Source organism: Protomyctophum parallelum (assembly GCF_964188405.1).
Source record: "Protomyctophum parallelum genome assembly, chromosome: 11".
Taxonomy (NCBI): Eukaryota; Metazoa; Chordata; class Actinopteri; order Myctophiformes; family Myctophidae; genus Protomyctophum; species Protomyctophum parallelum.
In genome coordinates, this window is record NC_139707.1 from 22,685,748 (window position 1) to 22,709,758 (window position 24,011).

General features: G+C 41.2%; 1 protein-coding gene across 2 annotated transcripts in view; it reads right to left on the bottom strand.

Annotated features, from left to right (window-relative positions):
* Positions 1-24,011, bottom strand: part of stk39 (serine threonine kinase 39) — a 37,452-nt gene extending 13,441 nt beyond the window's left edge. For both annotated transcript variants that reach the window (XM_083776626.1, XM_083776627.1), the window contains exons 1-14: positions 23,740-24,011; positions 20,663-20,775; positions 20,216-20,324; positions 17,844-17,982; positions 17,385-17,440; positions 16,236-16,345; positions 15,828-15,929; positions 15,560-15,693; positions 15,379-15,427; positions 14,504-14,569; positions 8,403-8,525; positions 5,497-5,526; positions 5,044-5,100; positions 3,810-3,871 (exon numbers count right to left, since the gene is read on the bottom strand). In XM_083776626.1, the coding sequence (XP_083632752.1) occupies positions 3,810-3,871; positions 5,044-5,100; positions 5,497-5,526; positions 8,403-8,525; positions 14,504-14,569; positions 15,379-15,427; positions 15,560-15,693; positions 15,828-15,929; positions 16,236-16,345; positions 17,385-17,440; positions 17,844-17,982; positions 20,216-20,324; positions 20,663-20,775; positions 23,740-23,884 (1,295 nt within the window). In that variant the 5' untranslated portion in view covers positions 23,885-24,011. The remainder of the gene's footprint in view (positions 1-3,809; positions 3,872-5,043; positions 5,101-5,496; positions 5,527-8,402; positions 8,526-14,503; positions 14,570-15,378; positions 15,428-15,559; positions 15,694-15,827; positions 15,930-16,235; positions 16,346-17,384; positions 17,441-17,843; positions 17,983-20,215; positions 20,325-20,662; positions 20,776-23,739) is intronic.

Here is a 24,011-nt window from a genome sequence, read left to right on the forward strand (position 1 = left end):
GGGGAGAATCCACTGTATGTTCGATGAGAAAATAGAAAGCACCTCAGTCCTCCAATCTTGACAAGAAATGTTCACATGACTGAGCGCATGCTGAATGAGGTAGAGTTGAGGCAATCCGTTTTCCCCATTGTAAATTAAAGCAGATGTCAAGCTTCCACACAGAAATCAGAACATTATTGCATTTAAACTCTCACTTCTTTATCAATGACATGAGCTCCATTTGGCTCACCATCAGTACAAAATGTTGCACTGCTCTTTGTACCAGAAAGGGACACTGCCACCCTATGGACAACTGTTTTGCACAGCAAGATCTTTTAGGAGCTGCAGTGTCACTTGCTAAATACTAACTTTTCTTTAATTTCACAAACCAGCATTTAATAACTAGGCCAGGTTAGGGAACCATTCATGTTATTTCTGAATTTACCTGTTCATACACTATTAGCTTCATCATACCAATTTCACCATTGTAAAGTTATGAGATCTGATGCCATCATGACAACATCTGTTGGTTTTAACATTCTATTTTTATCTTGCTAATTTTCACATAAGGCACCGGAGGAGAAACAGGATAGTTATTTTGTATTATTATTTTTTAAATACAAGACACATATATTTATCGTATTAATTGGTATTGTTTAACTCCTTCAAGCCTAATTTATACTGCATCATAACGTATCGTTCATTAAATTCACATTCACACGCGCATGGCACAGGAAACCATGCATGGCAGATGATGGCACCAACCTACTGTACTCATCAGGAGCGATTAGCGGTTCAGTATCTTTCTCAAGGACACGTTGACACTGAGCCAGGAGGAGATGGGGAATTGGGGATCGAACCAAACAACTTTCCAATTCCCAAGTGGCCACTCCACCTCCTGATCCCATGCCGGATGAAGCCGTCCCCGTTTTGCGAAACCACTTTTAAGCTGGTGTCCCTATTTTGGGCACGTCATTATAGGCCAAAAATGTTTTGGCTGTTGATTTTTGTATTTATAACACATTGCACGCTTTACATGCTGAGCTTATAGAGCGGCTATTTGTTCTGCGTGATACGTCATATGACAAAGTGCCGTATAAATCAGGCTTAAGTGATTAACTTTCCAACAATCTGAATTCACTTACTGTAGTTACTCCTGATATCAGTCCACTCAGTGGAATGACAGAGCTGAAAAAGCCCAACAAGCTCAACACAAATTGTGTTAAAAAAGAGATAATCCTCATTACTGATTCTACACCGTTAGGTAAAATCAGAACAGCGTTCCAGAAGAGGCTTTTATAATGTTGGTTATAAACTTCGGTTTTACTGAAAAGTCAGGAATATTTATTTGATTCTCTAAGGGCTAGTATTTAAATACCTTGACTGAACTAAATAACATCTATTAAAATACAAGTACTTATTGTACAGTACTGTACCTGTCTGTATCGTACGCAGTCTCATTGGCTAATACCAATGGCTTTGATCTCCAAACTATGGAAACACTGCCATTGAATAATAGCACACATATAATTACATACATTTACTTGAATCCTATAGTCAGTCTATGGAACATCTTGTAATAACAGACACCTTTTAAATTATACCAAAGAATTCCTGTTCTTCAGTTTTCAACGACTAGTCTTACAACCTGCCCCCTAATCTTGCAATTAATTCAAACACCTAGAATCCATTGACCAAAATTGTGGCTTTCAATAATGCCACTAACTCCTACAATACCGTATGTCTGCCCTCAGACAGAAAGTTGGCTGGGCCAAAAAATGCCATGCATGCCAGGCAGCAACAAATGGCAGTATGCCAACATATTTCCCAGTCCTATAGAGTTCTAACTAAGTCATCACCATGATATCTCTTGATCACATGGATGCAGTTTGATTGGTGTGACAGGAACTGTAAAATCTGATGATTCATTTGCACAAACAGGGTACTCTCTGATATAGTGCAACAAATCATGGTTGGTGTTGGTTTGCAAGTAAATAGTTCTACCGTACATGAACTGATTGAATTGGATTTACCAAAACACCACCTACACCACCTACCAAAAAGCTAGTTTTGAGTACAGTCAAAGGCTGTGAAATGTTACTAATGTGATCCGGCCTGCATACAACAGTATCTTGCTACTGTATCAAATGTAATGTAAGTATTGGCAGTCGGTTACAATTCGCCACTGCATAGAAATCCCATCGCTAATACATCTACGTCGTACTTCTATAGAGCGTCGCAGTCCCGCCCCCTCGAGAGACCTGGAAAATAAATCCCTGTTCATTTTCCTCATAGACTTTTCAGAAAGTATTTATTTAAAAGACGTTTACGCCGCGGACAAAGCCAACTCTTGTCGTGACAAATCATGACAAACACTTTTTTTGTTGTTTTTCTTCTTTGTAATTATTTGTTTGGTCCAAAACATTGTTGTGTGTTAAAGCAATTCCAAGCCAGAAACAAACAGTAACATCTGTGGTAATGTATTCATTTAATTCTGAGAATGCAAAAAAAGGACCTGTACGGATCAATCTTTTTGCACTCTCAGGTCTAAATGAACACTCTGGATTTAATTGGAAGTGTAGCGCAGAGTGTGTGTGTGTGTGTGTGTGTGTGTGTGTGTGTGTGTGTGTTCCACATATTCTGCCTGGGAGGGTCATTCAAACATCTGTTATCTCATCGACCCAGAGGCTGCTCTGCACCCAACTCATCAGGGAGCTGAACGAGTACGAGTACAGTACAAGTGCAGTACGAGTACAAATGGAGTACAGTACGAGTATAGTACAATATGAGTGCAGTACGAGTATAGTACAGTAAGAGTGCAGTACAGTACGAGTACAGTACGAGTGCAGTGCAGTATAGTAAGAGTACATTACGAGTATAGTACAGTACAGTACGAGTACAGTACCAGTATGAGTGTAGTACGAGTACAGTACTGTACAGTACAAGTACAGTAGGAGTACAGTACGAGTACATTACAGTACAGTACAGAATAGTACAGTACGAATACATTACAGTACAGTACAGAACAGAATAGTACAGTATGAGTACAGTACAGCACAAGTACAGTACAAGTGCAGTACAGCACGAGTACAGCACGAGTACAGCACGAGTACAGTACAGAACCACTCAGTTCAGACGGGTCTGATTTTTTCCTCCTCGCTCTGCCTCTCTCTCTTTGGCATAATATCTTTTATGGAATATGCTTAAATGTGCACGGCTTTGTTGCTGTGAATGTGTTAACAGTAACTTCTCATTCAGGCCAAGGGAGAGCCAATGGAGTGTAAGACTCAAACTGAGGAACAAGGCATCCATAGTCATGCCAGATCATCTTTCGAATCATTAAAGATCACTGGGTCTGAGAGCAGGTTGTATGTATAGGTCTTAGTGAACACAGGGACTGTTATGTTAGGATAGAGACTGAACTGCAAGCTTCAGAAAATAAACCTTTTCATGCTAAATATTAAATCACATTGGAATATCCTATTAAGGGGAACATATGAGGGGAGCAACAGTACATTTAAGTAATCAACTGTAATGTTTTGTTTTGTTTTTTATCCCACAATTTTGCAAGCCATTTTTTCCCGTGATAATAATGATTGATGACAAATTAATAATCAATCCATTAGGCAAACATTTTCAAAAGCTCTCATGAGCGATGATATGGCCCATAATGACATTTTTACATGGACCATTAACCTTTTTGACCCAAAAGGTAAATCCTTTCTTCAGGGCAGCCTAAAGCAACCGCCAACTTAAGTGTCATGAAAATCCACCCATCCGTTATTGAGTAATATTATTATTCACATGCAAAGGTTGGGATTGACTCTCACCTTAGCCGTAGGACCATGTTTACAGCACCTTGGATGTATGGAGCGTTCTCCAACTGTTCTCCCTGCAGGACAGAAAGAGTACAATCAGGTAAAGAGCTGTCCACATCAAGCACTACAACTGGAACTATATCATTCACCACTGTCCTTGTTATAGTTGTGACATAATATGCGAAAAGGAGGCAAAAACGAAAAGGAGAAAAAGGCTAACTCAACTGGATGGCATATTATGCCATCCAGTTGAGTTAGCCTTTTTCTCCTTTCTCCGTTTTTTCATTTTTCTTTTTACAAACAAAAACAAGACAACCTAGAGGTGTGCATAGTTGAGCTGTGTTTTCAACACTCACATTATTTTAGTTGTTTTGGGGTATTTGTCAACTAACTATTCTGGTGGGGAAAATATGTTGATAGAGTGAGATACAGACATTATAGACGCGCACACAAACATCCTCATCTTTAGAGGTGGGCTGTAAATATGTCACATGTTCAGTACTTAACTTGGGTAACTTTTTAGATTACTTGTAAGAGTGGTTCAATGCACAATACTTTTTACTTTTACTTGAATATTATGTAAGTATTGGTACTTGTATTGGGCTTTTCCCCCAATACAAGTATCTGTTTTTTTTCTTCTGTCTTTCTTTGTTTTCTTCCACCAAATGTTCTGTCACATGACTCTGTTTCATTATCAAACGTAGCCAAGCAGTCACATGACAGCACAAAACAATCTATGTGGGCATGTTTTGTATGTATGCAGTAGCTGATCCACACAAGCTCACAATGCATTACAGCACGACACATTGTGAGCTCGTACACACGCAACTAAATAACAGTACATCAGGCATAAGATTGCCCTGTTCCTGACCGGGAAAATAATGCGACAAGCCTTTCTGGCCACCTTCACTGTCAGACACAGGGGGTACAGTCCACCAATACTACTTTGGCTCATTTTCAAAATGGCAATAGCCTTGGAAAATGGCAGTGAGTCTTTTAGGAAAGAAACACCCAGGCAGTATGCTGTCACTGCCATCCAGGCAGCCATTAGTTATTACTGCCGGTGAGAGAGTCTCTACATGCGACTGACGTTCGCATGCACGCACGCACGCACGCACGCACGCACGCACGCACGCACGCACGCACGCACGCACGCACACAAACAAGAAAAGGGAAAATGTGGAAAAAATGTGAGCATCAAGGTCATTGAATCGTGACAAATTAGCACTGCTATTGTGTCGTTCACCTGGGGACGCTGAATGGAAAGCCCTCCAATGGGGACATTGTTGGCGTTCTCCTCATTCTAAAACGAGAAGGAGAAGAAAAACGTTAGAGGCATTGCATGGTCATCCATGGTCAGTTCCAAGCCATCTCGCATTTACAAAAGATGGGAGTTGACACAAAACTGAAGCAATTTCTTCCAAGGTGTCTTTTTCCAATGATGCACTCTTGTCATATTATCAAATTACCTGTATACAGCTTAATTGTGTAGTATGACACAATGTGTTATTAGCTTGTAGCTGTGTTCATTTTGACAAACAACACCCTTGTGTGGAGTATAAATTAAACTTAGCTTACCAGCAGATATGCATCGTTAATGAAAAATCTTTTTTTATAGATTATTTATAGTAATCAATTGTGGGATAAAAATATTTTCTATAATGTAATTTATCATTATACTGGAAAACAACAAACTTACATGTTCGGTCTCTTCTGTGACCCTTCGTGACTGGGGGAATAGCAAACACAATGAGGTTACACTCTTAGTTTCAACAACAGTAAATTGATTTATTGTTTCGACACATCAAAATCCTGTCTTCATTTACAGTAAGTCCCAGTTTGACAGATTAATTCCAGGCACAGACAGACAAACAAACCGATTATAGATGGCATACTACTGCACAAAGTGTATGCAGTAGTATAGCCATCTATAATCGGTATGCCATACACACTGTAAAATCATTCAAACATACTGTACTTGTACATGGCTCGTGCCTTCGGGTCCACACCATAAAAACATGTCTTATTTGTTACATTAGATAATCAGATAATTATTTACTGTAGAAGATGTTCAGGTTAAACATGTTTGTCAAAGCAATTTGTGAAAAAATATAATATATAATTCCTGTTGGAACGTATAGGCTTTCCCAGTCATAATGGGATAACAACTTAAAGTGAAATTTCACTTTTAAACAGTTATGGGGTCATTTTCACATCTACTATTTTCTGTAGCTTGAGTCAACATTTAGACATTTTTTAATTTTAACCATGTTACATAAGGCCATTCAACTTCAAACTATGTCAGACTGGTTCACACTGGTGACTTTTAAAAGTTTTCATTAGCAAACTTTCATTTCCTAATGAAATGAGGAGACCTCCATTTTTCTTTTATCAGTTATGTTCAATTCCAGGCCAGGCCAGTGATGTGTTGATGGTGTCCGTGACCAAGAGTCTTAACCCCTAATTGCTGGAGGATGGGTAGATGCATGTATAGTATGTGCATATAGAATATACAGTGACAAAAAAACACCCCAAGGAGTGGAGACTATATTATTATTATCATTATTATTATTCTGTAGACCAAGCACTGCGTGGGTGTTTGCTGAAACCAAGAAGTGGAAGAGCCAATCAGCGTTTGCGCTCAGGGCCCTGTGATTGACAGATGCTGATTGGTTCTTCCACTTTTTGGTTTCTGCAAAATGCCCACCCAGCTTTTTGCACCAGACCCGTCTGCAGTAGACACATATGATGTGAATTCACGCGACCGGTATGGTTTACCTGGCTAGCAAGTGGTTGCAATTGGTTGCAAGTTACAACTCGTTGCATTGCTACTGCAAATGAAGGTCCCCAGTAAAAATGTTATTCTCAAAAATCAAAATTTGGTATTATTTTAATTTTAGTAATTTTTTAGTTATTTTTAAATAACATTTTCACATATAGGCTATTGACCAAAATATGTTTCCATGTTTTTCAAGTAGTTAATGAGCAGCAGCACCTTCCTTCCAAGTCTGAATGCCTATCATGTATAGTTTCATTATGGTAACAGACAATCACCAATGTGAATCAAAACTAAAAGCAAATGTTACCATCATTCCACTCCTGCGTAACAAATTTTACACAGAGCTGCCATGTCTCACCCTTTGAGTGTGACAGTCACGCAATTTAACCCTTTACCACGCACCACGCCACACATGCCATTTCACACGCATTATAATGATAAATAACAATTTTCTCTGCGGCTCCGCCGCGTAATAACGCACGCTCCTCACAAACGGTAAAATAGCCGATCTGCATGCAGTGCTGATATATGCAGGAGGGTAAACAGTGGACCAAATCGTCTGTGTGCGACTGTGTGACGCATGGAAATGAGCCATGCGGAGTTTAACATCGCTTCGAAATATTTTTCATGGAAGACAAATTAGACAATATAGCCCCCACAAGTTACAACAAGTGAGTAAGTGACCTGTGACTATCTCTCTTCTATACTGGTGTGTGGCGTCTCTTGCGTGATATGAGGAAGTGGAACGGTGCCATAGCCCGTGCACATTATAGGGACAAAGTCGTGTGTGTGTGTGTGTGTGTGTGTGTGTGTGTGTGTGTGAAGTGAAGTGAAGGGGGAGGGGCCGCATCGCGACTTGTTTCTGTTCATAGAGAGAGAGCCCACAGATGTGTTTGAACTAAGAAAATGTAAAAATAAGGAATTTTCCCACATTCCAGTTTTCTGACATATTCCCCAATTTCCACTGAGATTATGGGGTGAATGAATGTGGCCAGACCCATCTTCTCTTTCTGTCATAGTGACATTATATTGTCCTGCATCAGATCATGTCCAAATCAGGTTCTCCAATCTCCAGTAGCCTCTTCAGTTTTTTGAAGATTTCTTTGAGTGGTGCAACCACTCCCTTACGGAGCTATGTGTGTGGCTGGCTGGGTCTGAGCACTATGTGTGTGGCTTGCTGGCTGGCTGGGTCTGAGCACTATGTGTGTGGCTTGCTGGCTGGCTGGGTCTGAGCACTATGTGTGTGGCTGGCTGGCTGGCTGGGTCTGAGCACTATGTGTGTGGCTTGCTGGCTGGCTGGGTCTGAGCACTATGTGTGTGGCTTGCTGGCTGGCTGGGTCTGAGCACTATGTGTGTGGCTGGCTGGCTGGCTGGCTGGGTCTGAGTACTATGTGTGTGGCTGGCTGGCTGGCTGGCTGGGTCTGAGTACTATGTGTGTGGCTTGCTGGCTGGCTGGCTGGGTCTGAGGAGCATAGATAGATATCTTTTTCATTTCTACTTTAAGCATGAGGAGGCTGTCAGTGCAGGGAGAGCAGCTGGCATGGAGGTGAAGACATCAGTGTTAAGGTTAAATATCAACGTTAAAACGGGCCAAATCTTTTTCGCCGCCGCCCTTCGGACGGCGTCAAACACATTAAGACACTAGAGTCTCACTCTTGACATTTTCTGAAATATGGCAGCCCTGTTTTACATAAAGGTTCATGCGAATGCACAGTAAAATGTTGAGTCGTGTCAAGTGTTAATGGAGACAGACTGATCTGTTCTTTTAACTCAGAGAGTGAACAAAAAGGGAACCAAATAGACCCGTAATGTGTAGCCTAACCTACCCTGCCCTGATTGACCGCAGCCTTGCCCAGCTCACTGTCTTCATCCAGCTCATCATCGCTCCACTCCCAGTCTCCATCCTCCGTCTTGTGCAAGTGGCCACTGGAGCCTGGAACTCTCCTTACCTGATCAATGACAACACACAGTGTTAGGTGCTAGAGATTGGCTATTCCCAATGGGGAGTCTCTTTTTTTTGCAGAGCTTGGGTTTCGATGGGTGCTAATGGAATGCTTGTTTTACAGTACCGGCTACTACTAGTATGGCGGGGTTATATAACCTTACAAAAACTATGCCTAAACCATAGACTGTAAAAAATATGGACAAAGCGTTCCCCGGGTCTAACATGAACGTAAAATGAAGCCTGTCAGTCCTTGAATTGTAAGTCGCCATCTTTCTAGATTCGTTTGGGCCCAGCTGGCCCATTGGCTGGCCCAGACAACGAGGCGGGACTTCCCCCCTTCTTCTTAGCTGGTTTTTATTTTGACTCGAGTGGGTGGGGAATCCCGATCATAGACTGTAACGGTAGCCACGCCCCTCAGAACATGCGCGACTTTATGGTAAAAAACATTATAAATGGGACCATAATTTTCCAAAAAGAATATTATGACATTAGAAATGAGACTTTAAACTAGTGACTGGAAGCAAAAAGTATTCATGACCATGTTTATTAAGGTAATACAGTCTAGGTGAAGTTGGGCCCAAATACATGGACTTCTATGGGGCTATGGGTTTTTTTGGGCCCAATGACAGCGCCACAACAGGCCATTATATGAACTTTCAGGAAATCCCGATTTCCTTGTGGCTTCACAAAATATCTGTCTGACTGCCCCCCTGGCCTAAACCTAACCCTAACCTCACAAAAACTATGCCTAAATCTAACCTTAACCCTAACCTGCAAAACAAGCGCCCCCTCAGCAACCATCTACTCCCAGGTTCCGCCAAAGAGTGTCTCCCATTCCCAATGGGCTATATGCACACAGAATAACTCTTCCTACTTCCGGGCCGCTTCCCTACTTCCTTCACAGGTGTTACCGATGATACTAATTAAGGCTCTGTTCCATTTAGTGCAACTTGTGCAAGGACCCCCATAACTCTGAGTGTACAAATGGAACCCCTGTACGGGGCCATTTGGAACACACTCAAGGACACTTTGAGACCCACTGGTGTGGTGTTTCCAGTGAGGCAACATACACAATAGCAGAACCCTGACTCTGTTTGACCTGTATGGAACAGAGCCTTCATTAGTATCATCGGTAAAACCTGTGTAGGAAGTAGAGAAGGGTCCCAAGTTCTTTCCAAAATGGCGTGTGTGCATATAGCCCATTCATTCATGGAGCATCATGCTGTACCCATATGTCTCTCTCCTGTCATGTTTTGCACGCAAACAGGTCAACTACAAATGTAAAGTAAGGTATCCAGATATATTCGGTTCCAGAACACGGGCACTATTAAGGCTAATTCATACTCATCAGCTCTTCCTTGCCAAAAGGAACTGATCATCGATTATGTTCAGTGATTGGCACTGTCATGTGATGAAGCAACAAAAAATGCTTTCATATTGGTGACATGAAAAGACGCCAACTAACATCACTGAAAAGAATTATGGTACCTAACCTAAGGATGATAATAGCAGGCCCAATGGGTGGTACAACATGGTACTCATGCAATTGAAAACCTTTGAATGACGATCATCAGGAGATGCAACATAAGGGGACACTGAGCCTGAATTAAATGGGATAATCACCGACATTAACATACAAAATTATAACTGGCATCAGCGTAAGGGCTTCAAGCAGATGCATTTACAGGCAGAATCACTAGTACAGCCCATGAGTATTTGCAAAGTATTTGTAAGGTCTGTTAAATGTTTATTAAAGCGGGCAACAGGGGGAAGGGCTAGTCTTTGTTGTTTGGAGTTGGGATATTGTGGGCAGCACTATCAAACAGAAAACCAAGCACAGACAAAAGAGTGAAAGCCGCAGGGTCCGTCCCAGCTATTAGCCGTGGGCTAAAATTAAAGGAGAACTACCCTCCCGGTGCTGTCAGGTTCTGTCTCTAAACCTGACATCGAGCCCAGGCTCTCCCAATTCTGCTCAGGCTGCTAGAGCAAGACAAACAGGAATGAATTCCACGCATGCGCACACGTACACACACACACACACACACACACACACACACACACACACACACACACACACACACACACACACACACACACACACACACACACACACACACACACACACTTTTCAACTATATTAACACGGGAATAGAAAAATATGCTGTTATTTATTTTATTGGAAATCAATTAAAAACCCAACAGGCTGCAGCAGATCGGTATACTTTACTTGTCCCTTTAGAAATGTGCAGATACCCTGTATACCTACTGTACAGTATGTTGGTTTGTTTACTGTTGAATGAGAAAACAATGTTGCACATTAAGCTAATCATCTGGGGACCTCCCAAAATGTGATTAATTGCACTTAAAATAATTAATCGCGATTAACATAACAGTGAGTTAATCGCGATTAAATTTGTTAACTCGGACAGCCCAAAAAACAACACATAATACACAGCAACAGAATTTGTGTAACAATATAATGGCCTATGTGAACAACATTGCTAACTGTTGGTATCTGCTATCCAGGTATTAAAATAATTAAATACACCACATAAAGCGTTTGGGCCTCAAAGAATGCCCCTGCTGCTCACAATCAATATTCTACCATCATGTCTTCAGCACAACCAATGCAAACTCAATCTCGGTCATTCTGTTTTCTATCTTTCCATTATTGTAACAAATCAATGAGAACAGCCCACTGCCTTTAGTTTGTAGATACTGCACACAACTAATCTTAGCTGAACACAGCCTTGCAGTTCTTTGTGGAGAGAGCTCTATTTGGAGTTGTGCAGTGCCCTCTGCTGGTCATTCAACAACACATACTGTACTGTACACATTCCCACAACTCATTCACATTTACTGCTACTGAATTAGTTACATTTTCGCTAGAAACAGATTGTATGAGTGACTGACTGTCGCAAACGATACAGACACCTCCCTGACAATAACAGCTTGTTTATTTTTATTTTTGGACCACGATGCTTATATGAAACGATTTTAAGATGTTATTCTCCATAGAGAAATTACTTCCGTGAACCAGGGGAATCGAGGGGATGAGCGATTGACGTCAGGACTTCAGCGCTCTATTACAATGAGTTTAAGGATTAACAAATATTGAGATATTGATGTTGAGAACAGTATGTTCACTGTTGTACTGTAGCTGCAGCAAAATATTGCATTTATTTCTCTTCTATTTAAAGTAGAATTATTCTACATCATCCTGAGCATCCAATGCAATGATCACCAGGTTGACAGAATAACCCTTTGAAAAGGATTTCACACACCAGGTCCCCAGGGGGTGTGAAGGCCATTCAGGGTTACTGGGCTGAGGCAGCAGAAGACTTCTTTCTCTTCTTGCCCATCTTTGCAGGCATTTGCTGAGGTGGTATTATGGACGGCTCCACAGGTCACACTAGCACAAAACCAAAAGGACAAGGCCCTGCGCTTCTTAATGCTCATCTACCTATGCTGCTCATCTACCTATGCCATCAGGAGAAACAGACACTGTAGCACATGATGCAAGCTGGTTCTACATGACCTCTGCCCTATAGATTGAACAAACCCCAAAGCATAAACACTATATGAATGTAATATGTACACACATTGCCTCAAACACAAAACCTGAATATAAGATCATTAGTTAAAATCTCCCAAACCTACAGCATCCAGTCTATAAATATTTTTTGAGCCAAAGAGTTTTGATTACTACAGTACAAGTACAGTTCATAATTATTTATTTACAGTGGTGGAAAGGAACCTTTTTGATAGTTTATTACTTTATACTTTATTATTATACATATCAGATGCACATTTTTCACATTATACTCAACTACAATTAATTAGTTATGTTGCTTGTATGAATGGGTTAGGAACAGCCAAACTAACGCACACGCAGGCACGTGTGTGCCGAAGTTGTGAGCTTGTAGATCTGTTATTTTCAAATAGCCACTGTATTATGTTTACTGGTTGCTTGTTTCTCTATGGAAGCAGCACACAGGGATTTGGAAAAGCTAACCTGGCATCCAATATAACTGCGGTTATATAGTTAAACAGAGTTTAAAAAACCCCCGCTAATAATAACATTGTGATGACAGACATCTCCAAATTGTGATTGTGCCTGATACGCAGTACAGGACCAAAGGAGACAGAGCTTTCGGTGTGGCTGGATTGGAACGCTCTGCTGCTCCAAATTCGCTCTGCTCTGTCATTGTTGGCGGTTTTCAAGTCCTTACTAAAGACTCTTTCTTTCCCACTCACTTTCAATGTGTAAGATTACCCCGGCCCTCACAGCCTACCTTTGTTTGTTTTTCCTTCATTTTGCTTCTTCTTAGCTTGTTTTTCTCTTTTGCCTTTATGCTCTGTGAAGTACTTTGGTTCGACCTTAGTCGTTGGAAATGTGCTATACAAATAAAGTTTGATTTGATTTGGTAAAGTTATAGGTAGAATATTATAGGTTAAGTTACCCAGAAGTAATCAAGTAATTAAAATCAGCCAATAAAGTGATGAACCCATTAATGCATTAATAATTTTACAATCGAATATGATTGTGAAACGGGCCAATCTGCATAATTTTTATTTTTATGATGATAGAATGTGGAATGCAACACTTTTACTTGTACAATGTGGTATTGCTACAGTACTTTTTCTTAAAAGTCGAAAATGTGAGTGACTTCTTCCACACTGATAATTGTTACAATTGTCACAATTGTCATATGAATATTCTTATATATTCTTATATATTTTTATATGTGTCTTAGAGAGTTGGTGGATGATGTACTAAACATTGTACAACACGAGAAGCTCAACCCGCCTGTGTCGCAGTGCGATCCGAGTGAGACACACACACACTTTATCTGTGCCCACTAACCGTGTGTTTTCCGTGCTGGGCCAATTGTGTTGTTGTCTCCCCGGGTCATGCCGTGTGTCCGCTGTCCGTGTATATTCTCGGGCCATCGCATAACGGAAAGGGAATCCACGGAGCGAGCTGTTTTGAAAACGCGCAGGTAGTGCCGGTGACGTATCACGGCTGCGGAGCACGGGCATGGGTTGTGCTTCCTCATGCTCAGCATGCGTCACGGTCTATGACTTGCCGAACTGAACTGTGCACGAAATGTTCGCTCACAACTTGTTACCGCCTCAAATGTATATGACTTCTGTTCACTCTAAGTCTAACGGGTCCCCAGGTTTCCCGTGTTACAAGCTGTCCAGTGACAGCCCCAAATCCATGGCTCCTGCCTCCAGTCATCTCCCTCTTTATTGATACCCTGCTCTGTCTGTGCGTAATGTTCACGTCATAGGCCTACATGCTAACATGCTCCATCCACCATGTCCTCCATTTACCCCTGACAGAGTCAGTGAATTTCCACCCTGACCACAGTGCCTCCCAGCCATGACCCTCTGCTCCTGCTGCTATCTCCCATACCCTGGGCTTCCTGCTGTTATCTCCCATACCCTGGGCTTCCCATCAGAGTGATGGGGAGCCAATATCAGACTTGCTTAAAAAGTGCACTTATGTAGTTATCTGCAACTGGAAATCAGCAGTCAGTTAAGTGATTGATACTTGTACTGCAGAAAATAGCAAATCTCCAAGCTCTACATGGTGTTTGTAGAGCTTGTAGATTAGATTAGACTATTTTCGGTGCTTGGCACGGCATACAACCAAGTATAAATGAGGCAGAAATGTGTGCCGTCAAGTGTACCTCAGTTGCTTAACGCTAACCACTCACTTCTGCAGTGAAGATACATATTTTCTGCATGAACGATACGCTTCTAGCAGGAGCCCATATTTGCAGACAATCCACACAACAGTTTGGACACGAGGTGTTTGCGGTGTTTGAAGAAAGGGAGTACGTCCAGCGTCTGTTGACTGTAAATGCAGTGCACTGGAGGGGGGGTCCAGTCAGTCCCCAGATCTCTGACTTAAATTGTTCTTGTTTAGTCAATACTGCAGTTACTTTACAGAGATCGTTTGTTTACACATACCTTCTTGGCTCTCTGGGCAATCTTTGGTGCGCGACACAAAAGTTTTTCAATTAGATATTCTCTGTTCTGCAAAAGAAAAACCAAACACAGATCAAAACTGTCAGTATTTAATAATAACTTAGAAGTAAATGCAAACATAGTCATATCAGATACAATTCTAAACAAAACAGAGTTTATAACAAGTTTTTATTTTTCAGAGATAGCAACATTTTGTAGCCTATCTTGATATCCATGTCTAAAGATGTGTGGTCCAATGTTCTTTTCGCAATAGATAAATAGGCAATGCAGCTCAGAAAAGTCTTGATTTTCAGACCGGACTATGTATTTTAATGTCAGTAGGCTTTTCAGATCACACATTTTTGGAAGGACTTAATCTTGTCTGTTACAGTATTGTTATTTGTGTTAAGAAAATGTTTTATTATATCCCCACTTCCACAAGTGCGTATTAGGAACAACACCATGTTAATCATCGGATTACACATTTTTGGAAGGATTTGATTTCATTAAACTGTTTCAGGTCATTATTTGTGTTAATAACTACTTTATATAACCGCATTTCCACAATCACATAATTAGGAGCAACACCTTGCTAACAAACATGGGGAGGAGAGGTCATTCCACTACGAAGCTCCTAATCTGACTGGAACAATCTTCCGTTTTCACTCAGATCAATTACCTCTCTTGGCCGCTTCAGGACATCCTTGTATTCACATCTCCAAACAACCTGTTCTTGCTTTTAATACTGCTTTCACGCATGTTTACTTCTAACTTCGATACAGGTAATAGTAGTGTTTTCTCCATTATTTACATGCAGTATGTAAATGAGTCAGGGGCCGGTTACAGATAATACAGTTACAGATAATACAGGATCATACCTTGGCTTTTTGGAAGAATTTACACTTCAAAAGTTCTGCTGCTGTAGGCCTATAGACATAAAGAAAATACATTTTTGTCAGTTGACACTTGATAAAACAACAGTCATTATGTGATATCCTCTACAAATGCAACGTAGTCGTAGATGAAAGACAAAAGACACACAGTCCGGTGCAAGCAAACCTTTTGGTTGGCTCCTTCTGAAGGCACATCGTTATTAGCTTCCTAAAGGATTTGCCATATTTCTTCAGCATTTCCTTGTCCTCCACACCTGTTTCTAGGCTGGGTGGATCATTCTGTAGGGTAAGCATTAAGACCTGCAGAGACAGGATGAAATGGTTACGGCCATGCTATGATGACCAGCAAATATCCCAAAATGGAGTTGGTTTTATGGTATTTTGGAGCTTTTGCTAAGTAGGTTACTGATAATAATACTGTTGGGAACACTCACTTTCATAGGTGGGTATCGGTGGTATGGTGCAGACCCTGTTGCTAACTCTATAGCGGTAATTCCAAAGCTCCAGATGTCTGCTTTGAAGTCATAGCCTCGTACCTGTGGGCATCGCATTACACCCAACTATTTGTAAAATATTTGTTTTTCATAATGAGTGAGTACGTATATGTTACAACAATGTATCTTGACAAATCACAAACCATTAGCGTTTCTTAAATCAAAATTCTCAAGGGGCAACAAGGCTTCTGTTTTAATTTAATTATTCACACACACACACACACACACACACACACACACACACACACACACACACACACACACACACACACACACACACACACACACAAGCAGATGTAAAAGCTTGCAATGAATCGTGCTGTGATGCCACTCAGGCTTTAGACTCACCTGCTCCATGACCTCTGGAGCCATCCAGCACGGTGTTCCTACAAATGTCTTTCTCACTTTGTTTCTGGTCATATCTCCGCCCGTGGATAGAAAAGAACTTACTCCAAAATCTTAGGAATTAAAAACATAACACAACTGTTTTTTATTGTCTTCCAGGATGAAATATAAAGTAAGTGTGTGTTGTTGTCACTTTTGAATTAAACACGTACAGTCGCATTTAGGTTCATTAGATGCCAAAAGCAATGCATAAATTGTGTATTTGTTATTATGTGCAGTTGACACAAGACATCCGCTGTTTCATAACAGTTTAGGAAATAACACAGTCTATTGTACAGCAAGCAACTAATAAACTGCCAGGGGGATTACAGCACTCCCAAAAATGTCCTTCAGGTACTTTTATTAAATTGGCACCGGTAGCCACCGGTAGCCATTTAATAAAAGTACCTGAAGGACATTTCCGTGAGAAGAGGTAACCCCTCTGACTGTAAAATAACTTTTCTAGACCATGCACCCAGTATGAAATTACTAGAAGAGTTTTGAGTATGCTCGCATACATACAGTAGCTGCATTATGTTTACCATTTGAATTTCTGAACATTCCAATTTGTGGGCTGGATGGCATTGGTGTCAGTTACTCTATTGTAAGAAACTGAGAATGACTACAATAAAGTTGACAATGGATTCAGCAAAGCAACAAAGCAAACACAGCCATGCCGTTTATATGAATTAAAGTCATTTAAAGGCTCTTTAATAATGTTTTAATTAATTAATGTGTTAATGTGTTATTAATGCAACAATAATCAATTCATGGGCCAAGATCCAAGCTAACCTAATCTGATGACATTATGAGTTAGATAAGTGATTATTTCTCGTGAAGGGTATATGAATTGATTTGCATTTTTGTTCCCTTTTGTATTCAAGTTCAGGGTGTTTCTTGCCCCATGAAAGTACAATACAGATGTAGCAATGTTGCAAGCAGTGGCATTCTTGTAAGCTTCCTTCAAAGTTTGGATACAAATACAAATTAAATAAGAATGCACAAATAGAACAAAGTCAGAATAAGAAATACGAACCGAAATGGCAAAATAGCAATAACAAATAAAGTTTAAAAAAATCTGTGATTTTGTGTATATTCTACATCACAACACACCTGCTATCTGAACAGATCCATCTTCACCCAGCAGAATGTTTCCGGCCTTTACATCCCTAAGGTCAACCAACCACAGAAAATACAGTCACACACAGTCAATATGTACTAGAGCACCATTGATCACTACATGTGTGTGTAAATGAGTTTCCCAATCCATTGCCATTATGGGATACTGCCCAAGGGATGAATACCGATTCACACAGTAAAATGCAGAATGTTAAAGCAGTCCAAATGCGTAAACTTGGACCCATAAGGGTACACTTTACACTATCTGTTGTAGGCCTGGCTGTGTAGGCCAAGCTTTCTATGACCTTGAAGTCCAGGAATTTAACACAATATTTAACACAATACAGCAGCTGTAATGGTGGTCAATAAACACAATTGTATGTAGGTTATTGAACATACTTTCAAAATGTTACTAAACTCATTTAAACATAATTTTACTGCAAGACAAGTTACCTGTGGATTTGTCCATGTCTATGCAGGTAGTCCAGGGCCGCTAAGACTTCTTTTAATATGGTGGCAATGATAAGCTCATCTAACACCCCATGTTTGTGCTCTTCTTTGCTTGTGTGCTTTATTATATCAAGCATAGATCCTAAAAAGAATTAAATACATTTTGATGTTTACTCCTGGCTCAAGTGATCCATTAATTGTTCATTCATGATTATTTGCATTGTTATGCACATCATTAAAATGTATTATAATAGCTTTCTGTTCTATAAGCAATAGTACAGATAAGGTAGTTATTTAACACTACAGCTGATCTTCAAGAGAATAGCCATGATCACATGATTAATTTCAGGGTTCTGTTGCAGGGCCCCATCATTCATCAAAAAACGGGTTTGTCCTTCAGAAATTACATTTCAAATGTTTAATCGTGTTAGCATCTATTGATTTTAAACATATGCAAGAATAAATAATTTAAGGCAAGTTAAAATGAGATAACATGAAGGTTATTGATCCTCTGCAAGAAATTGGATAACCTTACAGCGTTAACCTTTGCAAGGACACAGCAGATCATGACAAGGAGTTACTTGAGATAGCTGGCAATCTGGCTTAGCTGAACGATTGACTATTCCTCATGAATCGGAGTAACAACAAAATAAATACAATGTTCATATAACAAAATACATACATAAATGGATGCACCTGGGACGTATCCTCAGTGATGTATCGCAAGGTCATCGGGGTTTCGGGTCTCGCAACATCATACCCCTCACTCAGGTGACCCAGCCGGGAGTGATCAAGTCCCGACTTACGTCCCAGTAGCTACCCTCGATAAGTCCCATTAGGGAAAAACCAGGGCCACACAATCCGTTCCTCCTGAACTACTCTGCCGGGACTGGGAGGTACCATTCTGGCACATGGAAGGACTAGGCTCTGTGGGTTGACACCTGTCCGGGCCCCTCCTACGTCTCACCAGGTCCACTCCTGCTCTCACCAGGTCAGGCCCTGTGCGTTGCACCAGACTCCCAGCACCAGGCACTTCATTCAGGAATGGTGGATTCTCAAGCCGCAACGGTTCCGCAGGCTCCACCTTGCCCTTGGTGGTGCCGCAGGCTCCACTTGAGGCTTGCATGGCCCTCCTAAAGGCCTCACCGTGGGTTTGTTGGGCTTCTTCCTCACGGAAGACACAGGCTGGGGCGCTAACCCATACTGCTCCCGGGTGCCGTCTAATTTCCGGCTGCCATCCGTCTCTCCGGTGGTCACCAAACTATTCCTGGTTGTCACTTAGTCTATTCCTATGAGTCACTATAAATAGAAGAACTATAACAAAATACATACATAAATGGATGCACCTGGGACGTATCCTCAGTGATGTATCCCAAGGTCATCGGGGTTTCGGGTCTCGCAACATCATACCCCTCACTCAGGTGACCCAGCCGGGAGTGATCAAGTCCCGACTTACGTCCCAGTAGCTACCCTCGATAAGTCCCATTAGGGAAAAACCAGGGCCACACAATCCGTTCCTCCTGAACTACTCTGCCGGGACTGGGAGGTACCATTCTGGCACATGGAAGGACTAGGCTCTGTGGGTTGACACCTGTCCGGGCCCCTCCTACGTCTCACCAGGTCCACTCCTGCTCTCACCAGGTCAGGCCCTGTGCGTTGCACCAGACTCCCAGCACCAGGCACTTCATTCAGGAATGGTGGATTCTCAAGCCGCAACGGTTCCGCAGGCTCCACCTTGCCCTTGGTGGTGCCGCAGGCTCCGCTTGAGGCTTGCATGTCCCTCCTAAAGGCCTCACCGTGGGTTTGTTGGGCTTCTTCCTCACGGAAGACACAGGCTGGGGCGCTAACCCATACTGCTCCCGGGTGCCGTCTAATTTCCGGCTGCCATCCGTCTCAATAATATTAAAATGTACACCTAATTTCATGCCTGGTGTGCCTCTAAGCCAGTAACATTTCTTGATCTTGACAAAGTTCTATGTCAACAATCAGTGATTTTCAACCAGTGGTCCATGGACCACCAGTAGTCCTTGAGGGGGTTCCAGGTGGAGCCCAGCTAAATGATGCAGAGTTGGTAACCAAATTGACCATTTTAGATCTTCAACTCTTGAGAGAGTACACTCTCAAATGCAGAATTATGAATGCGCCTTGATATGAAAAGGGTTGAACCACTGATCTACCAGATCACATGACCAAAACTTTTAAAGGTCAAAGCACAAACTCTGCTTTCACGAATAAGAGCATGTACAACAGAGGTATCTAAATTGTAGTATCTCACCATATTAACTGTACTTCACACACTCTTAAACAGTCGGGCAAGGATGGGTATTGTTTAGTCTATTTACTGCATGTACTGTATCTTGGCAGCTGAAGCTTACCACCACTTAGAAGCTTCATGACTAACCAGAGTTCATCCTTCACCACGAATGAGGTGTAGTAGTGGACGACATTTGGGTGGCTGCATTGGCTCATTGCTTGAATTTCTTTCTATCATGAGACATAGACAGAGGGAGAGACAAAGACATAATATGAGAAAAGGTATGCCATATCTACACAGTAGGTTCTTTGTTTGTCATGGAGGTAAGCAAGTAAAGGGACCGAACTGTGCACACGTATTGTACATTACCAAACAATTTATATTAAAATGAACCCTGGAGGATAATGCGGATGTAAAATGTGCAACTTTGTTGCACTCACACAGAATAATAAAAATAACAAAGCACATCAAAAGAAAAACAGCTCTACCAGGGGGAGCGTTAGGGAGGGACAGAAACGCTCTGTGGACACAGGCTGAAAAAATAGCCCTTATTTATTGTTGTACTAACCAATAGCTCATCCATGCTGGTCTGGCATTTTTCCAGGTTGATTCTCTTTATGGCTACACGCTCCTGTCTCGGGGTGCATAGGGCGGCCTGAACCACAGCTGTGGCCCCACTGCCTGCAATTACAGTCACAACAGAGGAGATTATACACACAAGTATTGTAGTTAGCAGTCTACAAGTGGTTTTTGGGATATTGTTGTGACATTTACTTACTTGTCGCTTAGGTCAATTGCTTCCTTTGATGCTTTCAAGAATGCATTGCTAGTTCATCTGTTCTTGTTTCTGATTTGCATTATTTCTTTATTTTTACATTTTATTTTCTTTATTTTTTTCTTGTGTAAGACTATCCTATTGGCATCATACTTATTTGCATGGATTGTTTTGTTACTTGCATTTCTTGTATATTTACTTTCTTAATGTACCTCTGGGGTTACGAGTATACTGACTGGGTTTGTGCTGGGTTTGTGCTTGGGAAGAGCCTTTGTGTATGTCCTTATTGTTTGTTTTGTGTTACTGTATTGTATTGTCTTGTATGTTCACTATGTTGTACCACGAAGACCCCCTTGAAAACGAGTTGCTGCAACTCAAGGGACTATCCTTTAGCAAAATTTCAAAATACTGTTCCAAATCTGTCAGCAGAATGTAATGTATTTCTGTGGCCTTTCTTAATGTTTTTTTTCATTTCCTTTGTCTTTTTATTAATATTCACCAATGCCTAACATAAGAATGTCCTACTAGACAAATTACAGTGTTATTAAGTACAGCAGTCGTTCTCCAGGCAGGGGGTCCCCAGCTAAATGATTGGGAACTCTGAGAGTGTACAAAAATGGAACTATTCTATTTGTACACTCTCAGATGTCTTAAGTCTGTGCGTAGCCCTAAGGCATAATAAACCGGGAGTTGAAATGAAAAGGTTTGAGAATCAATGAAGTACAGTAGTCATTTTTATGTGCTTGCCTGCTTCCTTTGTCGTTTTAAGGGGTTGGCTTGTTGGGTTATTTCAAGGTGGTTATTTCAAAACCAGGTCACACACAAGTGGCAGTGAAGTTCTCATTAGGGGCTGTGAGACAGTGCACATAGCTTACCAACTGCTGGTGACAGATAAGGAGAAGTAGAGAACAGAGGAGAATTGACTCCTGTATTGCACAGAGCAGGGTACTCACTAATTAGTCACATAGTCAGTAACAAGTGGCAGTGTGTGCATGTTGTTCATCATCAGCACTGATAAAGCTTTAGCTTTAAGCACATACACACATATTGATCGTGGCCAAGTTCTCTGTGTGTGTGTGTGTGTGTGTGTGTGTGTGTGTGTGTGTGTGTGTGTGTGTGTGTGTGTGTGTGTGTGTGTGTGTGTGTGTGTGTGTACATACATATACTAGGCTATATACAGTGTTGTCAAGTAACTAAAGTAATATATTACTTTCAGTAATATTATTACTTTTTTTCCAGTAACTAGTAACGTAACTATAGTTACTTTCACATTTTGAGTAATAATATTACATTAACTTTTTTTTCAAAAGTAACATGTTACTATTTTCACGAGCCTTGGTGGAACTGTGGGTTTGAGTGTTTATTTATAATGGTAGACTGGGTTGGGGTCGAGTTGCTTTGCAGGCTGCTGATCTAGACTCTAGAGTGGATACGGAAACGATGCGCACTTGTGAAGTATCGGATGCAGAAGGACGGGCCATAAACCGTCCAGAACGCGGAACAACAAACTAGTATGTGACTCGGGTTGTTAAACTGCAAGAGAAGTAAACAAACTGAACATGGAGGCGGTGGAGGAGACACCAAAGCAAAGCATTTAATTCACTACGAAGTATTCGCATTATTTTGAGTATGTCTGCGATAACGACGAGATGAACATTATTGTCCGCTGCAAATTGTGCATAGGGAAGAAGGTGTGGTCAGTGTACATACACTATACAGTACACTTTTCAGAGTTAAATAAACACTGCAGAATAGGGGGGAGGGGACTGCTAATGTTGGAAATGCAAAGTAAGACTTTTGGGGACAAAAGATGCAATTACTGGGGGCGAGGAAAAAAAGTAATAAGTAAAGTAATAAGTAACTACTTACTTTTGGCAGAGAGTAATAAGTAGTGTAACTATATAACTTTTTTTTTAAGTAATAAGTAATAAATTACTGTTTAAGATATTAGTATATTAGCAGCTAATTGTTTATACTGTAAGTCATACAAATGTATTAAGAGATACTGCATCACTGGGCAGTTAAAGTGAACTATTAATTTGACCTATTTGAATTAGTCAACCATGTAGATGTGGCAAAATTGGTCAAATTACAGTAGAGTAGCCTATAGCAGTAGGCTGTAGCCTATAGGCTATAATTGTGATGGTGATAGTGGTCATTCATTGACTATTGAGTTATTAAAACGTATAAGCGTAACGTAACTAAGTTTTATTACAGTGACATTGAATTTAATTGACATTATCATTGTTGCCTAAGAAGTTGTTGGTGCACCTACAAGTTTCTGCTCTCTGTCACTGTCAGGCTACTGATCTCTGCAGCGTCCGTGATTTAAGAATTGCTTAATCTTTCATGTATAGGCCTGTATATTGCACGAAAATGTCACTTAATTGCCCCAAATAAAGATCTACAAGCTCTTCGAAGTTCCAACGCGACGCGTTTTGTTAGCTTGTAGATAAGTCCTTTTCTTCTGCCGTGACACCGTCGTACTACGGAGCATACATCATACGCTTTACATGAACTGGACACGTGCCATAAAATAAGGAACATTTAAAACCTACTTAAAGGAATGTGACATTTCCGCACTGGTGGTGCGTTGACTGTGAGTGACATTTGTGCCAACACGTGATACGTCGGAGGAAACACACAGATATAATATATATTATGTAGTTTTTCTCCCACCTAGAGCAGAACAACCGTAAAACGTGCCCTCCTCATCAGTGTATAAACCTAACATCCGCATAGCAAAGCATCGCCACTCTAGACAGACCGCTGTTCGTTGCATTATGAAAAAGCCGGTAGGCCCGGATATTACAATGACAACACAGACCATCATTATTCATCATTAATTCACCCAGACTTCTCTCACTAACCTATGACTTCCTGCAGCTCGTACGAATCTCTGGTAATTGGCCAGCTCGTCGTCGTCGGCGGCACCGGTTGTTGCGGATTGTGGTGCTGGTGGTGCTGCTGGTGCTGGACAGGACCAGGAGCCGGAGGTTCGCCTTGCTCCGCCATGATGATGATGGTGAAGATGATGATGATGATGATGATGCTGAGCTGGTTAGAGACCTCTCACAGCCTGTAATGTGCTTTTCTTCTCCGCCTGACGTGACGCTGCCTGCCGATGTCTGTCAGCTGCTGC